This window comes from Panthera pardus, unplaced genomic scaffold (assembly GCF_024362965.1).
Source record: "Panthera pardus isolate Hobbes unplaced genomic scaffold, ASM2436296v1 HiC_scaffold_24, whole genome shotgun sequence".
NCBI lineage: Eukaryota > Metazoa > Chordata > Mammalia > Carnivora > Felidae > Panthera > Panthera pardus.
This window is the reverse complement of record NW_026526810.1, coordinates 73,588,431-73,599,928: the sequence shown is the minus strand read 5'-3', so window position 1 is coordinate 73,599,928 and position 11,498 is coordinate 73,588,431. Positions and strand designations below refer to the sequence as shown.

General features: G+C 38.1%; 1 protein-coding gene across 1 annotated transcript; it reads left to right on the top strand.

Moving 5' to 3' along the window:
• Positions 1-3,153: 3,153 nt before the first annotated feature.
• On the top strand, positions 3,154-8,379 carry GPR33 (G protein-coupled receptor 33). The gene is made up of 2 exons (XM_019428086.2): positions 3,154-3,310; positions 6,657-8,379. Exon 2 carries the CDS (start codon positions 6,663-6,665, stop codon positions 7,680-7,682), a length of 1,020 nt encoding a protein of 339 aa, XP_019283631.1. The 5' UTR covers positions 3,154-3,310; positions 6,657-6,662; the 3' UTR covers positions 7,683-8,379.
• Positions 8,380-11,498: the final 3,119 nt, after the last annotated feature.

The following is an 11,498-nucleotide window of genomic DNA, read 5'->3' as shown; positions in this document are numbered from 1 at the left end:
TTGTTCCCCCCCCCCCACTTCTCTTTTTTCCCCATTGCTCATTTATTTCTTAAATTTCACATATGAGTGAAATCATATGGTAATTGTCTTTCTCTAACTGACTTATTTTGCACAGCATTATACTCTCTAGCTCCATCCATGTTGTTGCAAGATTTCATTCTTTTTATGGCTGAATAATATTCTGTATTCATAGATAGACAGATAGAAAGATAGATGTCACACCTTCTTTATCCATTCATCAATAGATGGACACTTAGGCTGTTTCCATATCTTGATTACTATAAATAATGTTGCTATAAACATGGGAGTGCATGAATCCCTTTGAATTAGTGTTGTTATATTTCTTAGAATGGTAAATTTTTAATGCTTTTTGATGGTTCAACATTTGAAGCCAAGAATCAAATACATTAAGTATTTGGCAAATACTAGATAAATGAATTAAGTTTCAGGCATACTCTGCATTTTCTTTAAAGACCTCCAAGTGATTCTGACATCAGCCAGAATGGAAACCACTGGGCTAATACCTACACTGTTGCTCCCCTTTACTGTCCCTTTACTGGGACATAAAGGGTGGTGAGAAATGATCTTGAAAAATGTAAAACCAGGCCAACAAATGAAGATTGTTCTCTTTTGCTAAGCCTTTTACCACACTTGTTCCAAAGCCTAGCGTTTGTTTTCCTCAACATTCCTAAGCTAGTCAGTTCAGGAATAATCTTTTTAATAACTATAAACACTGAAGACAATTATTTTGAATTATTTACTTTGTGTCCCAGTCTCAAACACTTTGGCATGTATTAGATACTCAATAAATATTCTTTTATTTTTAAAGTTTATATATTTATTTTGAGACAGGAAGAGACACAGCGTGAGAGAAGAAGAGAAGGAGAGAAAGAGAATCCCAAGCAGGCTCCACACTATTTGCCCAGAGCCTGATGCAGGGCTCAAACTCAGGAACCGTGAGATCATGACCTGAGCCAAAATCAAGAATCCGGTGTTTAATCGACTGAGCCACCCAGGCGTCCCCTCAATAAATATTTCTTGAATTGCACTGCTCAGAGATTTTTCTTCAGCCCGATGGGCTTGCTACAACTTACATATTAATACTAGTTATCATTTATTTGATACTTACCATTTGCCAGGAACTGTGCCAAGCCCTTACCTATAATATCTCATTTACTCCTCAAAAGAATACTTCAAAAGAGAGGTGCTTTCTTTCTTTTTTTTTTTTTTTTTCACATTTACAAATGAGAAAACAGAGGCAGAGAGGTTATACATATGTAAGTAGCAGAGTTATATCTAGGAGGGTTTTTTTTTCTATCCTATCCTTTATTGTGTAGTCATATACACATCAGTATTTTTAGTGTACATTATTTCTGCCTCAACTCATTTATTAACTAATAATGAGATCTAGGACAAGCTCTCAAATACCTCTATGGGTCTTAGTCTCTTCACCTATAGGATCAGGAATTAGATGAAATTAACCTCTTGGACTATTCCAGCTCTAAAAATTAGATGCAAACATGAGTTCCTAGACTTTTGAGCATTTGATTTTGCAACACTATCTGCTTCTGCATTTCTATATATTTCATACTGTGATTATATCAAATCCGCATAAAACAGTTTCCATTTCCCTGAGTTTCCCTGGTTTCTTGAAACCACCTCACTTAATTTGAAATATGAAAAGTAAAATGAATGCAGCCACATCAACAAAGCCACAAAAGAGAAAATACTTCCTCAAAAGCAGTGTGCATATTGCCCAAAGGAGTTAACGTCATTGGTTTAATTACCTATTTGAAGAAAATGCTCACTAATGAGAGTATTTCTGAGAACAGTTAAGGAAGAGTCAAATTTTAGGCTATCTAATGGTGGTACTAGTCCTTGTGCATTTGGTGAGAGGGGTTTTAAACACTCGTCCTTGATATATTTGTTATTTATGAATTTTACTAATTGTAAAATTTAAAAATACAGAGTGAAAGGAAGAGGAACAAGAACCTAATCCACACACATCCCCCTTTTTTAATTAATGAAATAGCAAAGGACAGTGGAAAGAGCTCTCTCATTCTTTTGTTGCTGAAAACCTCTTCTGAGTCACTTAACTCTGCATCTCAGTTTGCTAATCTTCAAAATTAGCAGGTTTGAACTGAATAGTAGCTCAGGTTGCTTCTAGATGTGTGAATTAACCCAAAGGGCATGAAAACCTAGCAAGAAGTCACTCTTAAAATGCAGTAGCAAGTTTGAAAACTTATCCTGAAGCAAAGATCAGTTCTTAGGTTGAAGGTCACAGTCCCAAAGAATTAAGAACTAAATTTAAGCCTATTTCTAATAAGTTTACAGTAGTGATGAAAGCTTTAAAATTCTAACACAAACTGGATAACTGATTCCCAAGCTTTAGCACTGAAGCCACACACAGGTTTTGATGTATTTTTCTCTACTGGCAGTGCAGAGATCAAGAAGAAACCAAGCAGGAAAGAAATCAGGACACTGAGGTCGGCACAGAAGCTGATCCTAAAAAATGTCAGATATGGACTGGAGAGAGGCAAATAGAAAATGTAAGATTCAGTTTGTAAATACATGATCTGTGTTCAGGATTTTCTTATAATGAGATCGTCTTCCAGGATATGGTACCCAACTCTGTGTTCTTTCCAACCATTCTCAACAATTGTACAGATGTAAATGAAAGATAAAAGTCTTCATCTTCCCAAACTAAATAATATTAATCTTTGGCCTGTACTCATACATTTCATTTTAATGTGAAACTCAGTGTTTGCTTTTCTTCCTGACCATCTTCACTCTAAGGGGATTAGATTGCTAATTTCCAGATTCAGTTTTTTCTAAGCTTGGTATTTACCCAGTCTCTCTATGTACCCAACAGCATGCTCCATATGCTAATGAATGTGCTACACTCGAGGCAGAGTGGGTGCCTAGTGGGATGACCATATACAGAAGATAATTTTTAATCAGCATTTTAACACCTGAAATGAGCTTATCAACCTTAAATAGAATGGCTTTGTTTATGGAATTTTTTAAATCTCCTCTTAAAATGGAGAAATGATTTGAAGAAGTACTTAATTTTCTATCTCCACCTCTTTATCATACATTACACAAAAAAAGGAACTGGAAAAGAGCAAGAAGACCTCACAGAATATTTAAATAGTAGCTTCAAAGTTGGGGAATACCATCGGCCAGAAGAAAGGCAGATGAAATGAAGTCAAAGTGTCACTGATTTTTGCCTGTCCATGGAGAGAAGATTGCTGATTTAGAGTCACTCTGGCCTACCTAAGACTATCTGACATGGGAATATAACTCCAAGGTAAGGATCCCTGAGCCAGCAGGTTTATCCTGGTGCTATTATCTGAATAAACCCTCCAGGCATGCTCCACAGCAGCTTTCCAACCCCAGAAACTACACAGGTGGCATCTCTTAATGATTCACTGAACCACATGAATCACTTGATGATTAAAACTGAATCACTTGCTGTAAGGAAATTTGGGGGAATGAGTGTGCAGCTTTCTAGTCCCCGTAGCGGGCAGTGAGGAGGAGATTGTTGCCTGTGCTATTTGCCAGGGAACAGTGCCCGCCAGAGCAAGTAACTGAACAGAAAATTCAGATGTACGGCCTAGAGACCCTGCGACCTCCAACATGTATCAAAAACCTCCAGAAGTGAGCATCCTAAAGGAAAAGTATCATTTGGGGGAAGGCCAGTGCTTTATGTTTTAGTTAAATGCTGTTACATTATATGGGACAGGCCATTGCTTAATGATGAACAAACTGTTGAGGGAATATCACATGAATCTGTTTAATTCTGGGGAAAGTTTTTAGAGCTTTAGTGGAAAGGTTAGAAAAGAACATACAATTAATGTTACTTCTCTGCTACTACATTACAGTAAAGTATCTAAATTAACACAGATCAGTTTCTGGAGGTTCTCATGCCTACCCCCCCCCATAGAAGCGCAGTGTTCCTAAGCAAAGGTGGCATCTATCTGAAAGCCACTATGCCAAAGGTGTCACTACAGCAAGGCCTCAAAATAACTCCAAATCTGAGAACTTCTGTCCCAATATATGAACACTTAGATTTTTTTAGACATCACTGGTAGTACTCTAGAATTCAATAGGGAGGCTTTGAGGAGGAAGGAATGTGGACTGCAGTATTAAAAGGGGAAAAGGAAGTACTTGCTAGCCTTAATATAACAAGTTGAGCAAAATAATAGGTAAAAAGTTACTGAGTGCTTAATATGTGCCATGAATGGAGCTAAATTATGTCATTTCATCCTCATAGAAGTTCATTGGGGTTTAGAAGGTGAAAGGGGCTCAGAGTTAAGAGTCCACAGAGCTGGTAAGTGGTACAAATAGAATGGAAATCCAGTTCTGTGGGATGCCAGAGCCCAAGTTCTGCCCCACTAATTTATACTCATGTACTTTAAAACCATGCATGGAAAAAGATCTTTAAGAATGAAGAAATCTAAAAACAAAGGAGAAGAAGAAGAAATCCCCTGGTTATATGCAATAAATCAAGGTTCCTAGGAAACTTAATATGCTATTCAGAACCACTACCCATGTTGATTTTGCTCAAGTCCCACATTACTTTCAGATGCCCTTCCAGAGCTCAACCACACAATTGTTTAAAAAACCTCCCTAGGGGCGCCTGAGTGGCTCAGTTGGTTGAGCGTCAGACTTCGGCTCAGGTCATGATCTCGCAGCCAGTGAGCTCGAGCCCCGCATCGGGCTCTGTGCTGACAGCTCAGAGCCTGGAGCCTGTTTCAGATTCTGTGTCTCCCTCTCTCTCTGACCCTCCCCCGTTCGTACTCTGTCTCTCTCTCTGTCTCAAAAATAAATAAACGTTAAAAAAATCTAAAAAAATAAAATAATAAAATAAAAAAATAAAATAAAATAAAAAACCTCCCTATAGGGGCGCCTGGTGGCTCAGTCTGTTAAGCGACCTACTCTTGATTTCGGGACATTACACCACGTCAAAGCATAGCACATGGATTAAAACTGAATATTAGAAATTCCTCATTTTAAACCCTCTCTGTCATTTCTGCTTTTCAAAATATCTCATTGAATTTTTCTCCTCTTCAAGCCTCCTAACCTCCTGCCATGTCTTTCCTGTGCCCTCCTCTCTGAAGACCATCCTCACTCTTCCTTCTTCTCATGGTCCCAGGACCCTCCCACAGCATCTTTCCCAGGTTCCCACTCTGTCATTCGCCATTGCCTCTCCATTCAATGTCCTTAGGCTCCACTTTTTATTCAAAGCAGACTAGTAAGGCATTTTCCTGAAGAGAGCCATTTTTCTACTTTGGAGAAAAAGTTTGCAACTCCCTTAGAAGGCAGAATTAACTTAAGGAAATTGTGGTCTTGATATAGCAATTATTTTATTTATTCTCTCTCTATATTCTTAGAATGTTTTTGCTTAGTGGAAAAAAATCATTAGTAATTTCTACTGCTATATCCAATTTATCAAAAACCAATTTGTTGATATGACTGTTATATATATTAGCTATTTCCAAAACATTCTCAGGTTCATATTTTCAATACTCTAGGAATCATTATCCAAGAAGTGAGATGTTTTGGATTATCAAATATTCTGATTCATGGAGCATTATCAAAACACTACACATGAATTACCAATTCTCAAAGAAGTAACACAACCACTGGTAGGGTTCCCCACCTGCCACAACGAGGGCATGGTGGGAAATGCTGATAAATAAGAAATTTAACTCTTGCAAGCCTCACTTTCTCTTCTGTTTAAATATTTGTTTTGTGAGAAAAAAAGAAGTTACTTTTACAGAAAGCTATTGGCATATAAAAAGTATTAGATAAATATCAATTCCTTGACTTCTCTGCCTCTTTTCCTTTCCCAGATAAGAAAGAACTACCACTATATTCAACAATTCATGTTCCCCTTTGATGATTGTGAAGGCACCTCACAATCATACAGTGCCTTAGCCTAGGGTTCCCAAATGAATATTGGTTCTTATTACATGCTGACTTTAATACTAGATAACAGCATTTACTGTATATAATTAGCTCATGGGAGAAATCTAATTATAGCTCCAAATTATTATTGATTTGCAGCAGTTGCTATTTTTGTTACTCAATTTCATTAGCAACATTTGCTCTGATCAAGTCTTAGTCAAGCAAAACTGATCCTACAATGCCTTATTCAAGAAGTTATGACCATCAAGGAAGGTCAGACTTATGGCTCATGTCTAAATAGAAGATTTTTAGCTACCTAAATTAATACTTAAAGTCAAAATATTTCAAACTTCATTTCTCTTTCACATTAATTTCATCTGTAGTATTTCCATTTTTGATGCTCAAGTTAATCTGATCTTAATTCTTCATACCAAATAAAAATATGGACCTTAGGAAAATATCTGATTTGCATTTATCGTGGAAATATTATGCTTGCCATTTTACAATTTTCTTTTCTTTAAGTAGGCTCCATGCCCAATGTAGGTCTTGAACTCAAGACCCTGAACTCAAGTGTCGCATGTCCTACTGAATGAGCCAGCCAGGTGGCCCTGATGTTTGCCATTTTTAAAATAGTGTCATTTTGACTTTTACTATGCACAAATTACTGTTCAAATTTCTATATTTAACCTTTTTTTTTTTTTTTGCTTCTTTTTTGTGATTATTTTCAGTTTCTCTCTCCACAGGTAATTATGGATCTGATCAACTTCACCAATTCGCTCAATGTCTCCACTCTAGTAAGAAACAGCACTCACTTTCCAGCTCCTGCCTCAAACGTGATCATTGCCCTTCTTCTGTACTTGTCAGTTATAATTGGTACCATCACCAACGGGCTCTACCTATGGGTGCTCTTTTTCAAGATGAAAAAGACTGTCAATACGCTCTTATTTTTTCATCTCATTTTCTCATATTTTATTTCAATATTGATTCTACCATTTATAGCTGCCTCCTACCTTCAGGACAATCACTGGAGCTTTGGAACTGCCATGTGCAAGGTCTTCAATGCCACTTTGTCTACAGGGATGTTCGCCTCTATTTTCTTCCTCTCAGCCATCAGTGTTGACCGTTACCTTCTCACTCTTCACCCAGTGTGGTCACAGCTGCACCGAACCCCACGCTGGGCTTCCAGGATCATCCTGGGAATCTGGATCTCTGCCACAGCCCTCGGCATGCCTTATTTGGTTTTCAGAGAGACACAAGATGACCATAAAGGAAGAGTGACCTGCCAAAATAACTATGCTGTGTCTACCAACTGGGAAAGCAAAAAGATGCAAACATTCAGGAAATGGATTCATGTAGCCTGTTTCATTGGCCGCTTTTTGCTAGGCTTCCTTCTGCCTTTCTTTATCATCACCCTTTGCTACACAAGAGTAGCCAACAAGATGAAAGAGAGGGGCCTGTCTAGGTCCAATAAGCCCTTCAAAGTCATGATGACTGCCATTATCTCTTTCTTTGTGTGCTGGATGCCCTACCATGTGCACCAGGGCTTAATCCTCACTAAGAACCAATCAGTACTCTTACAGTTGACTCTGATACTTACAGTGATAACCATTTCTTTCAACGCTATTTTTTCTCCTACACTCTACTTGTTTACTGGGGAGAACTTCAAAAATGTTTTCAAGAAGTCCATTCTTGCTCTGTTTGAGTCAACGTTCAGTGAGGACTCTTTGATAGAAAGGATACAAAACCTAAATTCAGAAGCCTACATTTAAATTTTGGATCCCAGAGCAAACAATGGACTCTTAATCAATTATACCACCAGAGATGTCCCCTCTGCTTTTATATAATATAGTCCCTATATCAGAGAGACATCTAAACTATACTATAGTTAGATCTATGAATATTAAAAGGGTTGTAAGAAACCAAGCAATGGGTGGTGTTCCAAAAGTAATTATTTTTACTTTGTTTTTATTGTGGTAAACTGTATATAACATTAGATTTGCAATTTTCACCATTTTAAAATGTACATTTCAGTAGCATTAACTACATTCACAGGGCTTTGCAACCACCACTATCTATTTCTAAAAGTTTGTACTACCCCAAAGAGAAACTCTGCACTGAGTAAGTAATAACTCCTCATTTCATCCTCCCTGCAACCCCTCATAACTTCCTATCTACTTTCTGTCTCTATGAATTTGTTATCCTAACTATTCCATGTAAGTGGAATCATACAACATTTCTTATTTTATGTCTGGCCTATGTCACTTAGCATAATGTTTTCAAGGTTCCTCCATGTTGTCAAATGTATCCGAACTTTACCCTCTGTGGCTAAAATAATATTTCATTGTATGTTTATTCCCTTGTGTGTTTTGTTTATCCATTCTTCTGTTAAGGGACATTTGGATTGTTTCTACCTTTGGCTATTGTGAACAATGCTACCATGAACACTGATATACAAGTATCTTTGGAGTCCTTGTTTCCAATTGTTTTTAATTATTTTGAATTGCTGGGTCATATCGCAATTTTGTGTTTAACTTTTTTTTTAATTTTTTTAATGTTTATTTATTTTTGAGACAGAGAGAGACAGAGCATGAATGGGGGAGGGGCAGAGAGAGAGGAAGACACAGAATCGGAAGCAGGCTCCAGGCTCTGGGCCATTAGCCCAGAGCCTGACGCGGGGCTTGAACTCATGAACCGTGAGATCATGACCTGAGCTGAAGTCGGACGCTCAACCGACTGAGCCACCCAGGTGCCCCTGTGTTTAACTTTTTCAGGAACCGCCATACTTTCCCACCACAGCTGTACTATGTTACATTCCCACCAGCAAGGTGCAAAATGTCCACTATCTTCATACCCTTCATACCCATCCTTATTATTTTCCTTTTTTTTTCAATTATACCCATCCTAATTGGTATGAAATGATGCAAATGTGATTCTTAATCTTTGACTTTTGAGACTTTAGGAATATCAATTTCTAAATACCAATAGTGTCTATTGATCTGAATTTTCTGTCACAGAGTCTTCTGGCAAACAGACATTTGGACCAACATCCCTCTTAATTTACACAGCATCTAAATAATTTAATTGGTATAGACCCAATTTAACATGGGGATGACAAGGCACTAATCTTCTCATATCTATGTTAAAATAATTTATGCTTTAACGTTTTCAGTGTAAAAAAGATATCTTAAATGTCTCTTTTCAATGCCCATAGATTAAACTATCTCAGAAATATGTGACTAAGATAATTATAAATATTTAAGAATCTGACCAGGTAATGTCATAATGTACTTGATTTTAGAATAGCCATAACAATATTAACTTATCTTCCCTGGTTTTCAAGTTTTACTTTAAATTTTTGCAATACCGGGGCGCCTGGGTGGCTCAGTCGGTTGAGCGTCCGACTTCGGCTCAGGTCACGATCTCGCGGTCCGTGAGTTCCAGCCCCGCGTCGGGCTCTGTGCTGACAGCTCAGAGCCTGGAGCCTATTTCAGATTCTGTGTCTCCCTCTCTCTCTGACCCTCCCCCGTTCATGCTCTGTCTCTCTCTGTCTCAAAAATAAATAAACGTTAAAAAAAAAAAATTAAAAAAAAAAATAAATTTTTGCAATACCTTATAGCATCAAAATTATGTAGGACCACATAGTATCGCTGACCTATTACCTTTTATATATTTAATTGATTAGTTCTATCTATCACCCAATAAATATCATTCGGTACATAGTTCTATCTATCTAGTTCAATTGATGCAGAATGCAGACATTTAGGCCACATCACACACAGTCCCTAAATATTCCAGCTAGCTTTGCACAAACTATTCCAAGCCACAGACATATATCCTACTCAGAAATCCCCAGAATGGATGATATTAATTACAAGGGGTTACAGAAATGAAGGGAAATTAACCTTCATTACTAACTTTTTTTTAGAAGGGAAATAATAGTAGTTTGATGCCCTAGAAATGCTGCTAATTGACTTGGCATCACTGCCTCCCTGGGCATTTAGGGGCTTAGTCTCTCTCTCTGTCTTTGAGTATGAGGAACAAAAAGCTTTGGGTAGATGAAAACTTTCATTGTTGGCCCCTATTACAAGCTTTTGGAGCTGGAACAGTCTTCCCAGAGCAGGAGGAATAGAATCGATGACTAGGCTGTGGCTCCAAGTGTCCCTGGAGCAAGTAAGGGCCAGTGCCTCTTCCCTCCCCACACTCCTCTGTCCTGACAAGCCCGCTGAAGTGTATAAGGCAGGACTTAAGAAAGTTATTAGATGGAACATATGATTCTTTGAAATGAGAAGAGCATTAGGGGCAACTGGGTGACTCAGGAGGTTAAGTGTCCAACTCTTGATTTCAGCTCAGATCATGATCTTATGGTTTGTGAATTCGAGCCCCACATCAGGCCCTGTGCATCAGGCTCAGGAAGCCTGCTTGGGATTCTCCCTCTCCCTTGCTCTCTGCTCCTCCACTTACAGGCATGTGTTCTCTGTTTCACTCTCTCTCTCAAAATAAATAAATACACTTAAAAAAAAAAAAAAAAGAATACCTTCGGATACCTAGAAGCTACAGAGAGAGACTTTCGTCTCCCTCCTCAAACCTGCTACAATAATAAACGAGAATGTGCTTTGCTGGTTTTTCAAAAATATTTTGTTCATCTCTGTATAGATTGTGAACTCCTCAAGAACAGAAAGAAGCCTATCAGTCACACTATTTCTTTTCTCTGCTATTATACACAATTGTTGTTCAATAAAAGATACTCAATGAAAATTGTATATGGGTAATCACAATTGTATGTGATTTGCAAAATGACCTTAGGTATAAAATAATAAGATTGAACCAGAGTTTTATTTAACAAATATTTACATCACACTTATCTTGTGTGCAGGCATGATTCTGTATGCTTTATAAATAGTAACTCACTGGGGCACCTGGGTGGCTCAGTCGGTTAGGCGTCTGACTCTTGGTTTCATCTCAGGTCATGATCGCACAATTTGTGGGTTCAAACCCCGTGTCAGGATCTGTGCTGGCAGTGCAGAGCCTGCTTGGGATTCTCTCTCTCTCTGCCCTCTTTGCCCCTCCCCCGCTCGTACTCTTTCTCTCTCAAAATAAATAAATAAACATTAAAAACAAAAGCAAATAGTAACTCGCTTAATCCTACAACAATTACCCCTATGTAACAGACTATGAAACTGAAACACTTGTTCAAGGCCACATAGTAAGCAACTGGAAGAACCAGTACTGTAAGCCCAGGGAGTCTGGTGCCAGAATCCATGTTCTTTACCATTATGCTTACTGCCTGACATCACTGCTAGGGGGCAGTCAGGCTGGGCTTTAAGCCCAGATCCACCTAGGCTATTTATTTCAACAAAAAGCACCTTCTTGGCTATAAAAATGCTAAGTGAAATTAGTCAGAGAAAGACAAATATTATATGGCTTCACTCATATGAGGACTTTAAGAAACAAAACAGATGAACATAAGGGAAGGGAAACAAAAATAATATAAAAACAGGGAGGGGGACAAAACATAAGAGATTCATAAATATGGAGAACAAACAGAGGGTTACTGGAGGGCTTGTGGGAGGGGGGATGGGCAAAGT

What these genes read in the sequence shown, in the direction of transcription:
- GPR33 (XM_019428086.2), top strand. Translation starts at nt 6,663, where the DNA reads ATGGATCTGATCAACTTCACCAATTCGCTCAATGTCTCCACTCTAGTA.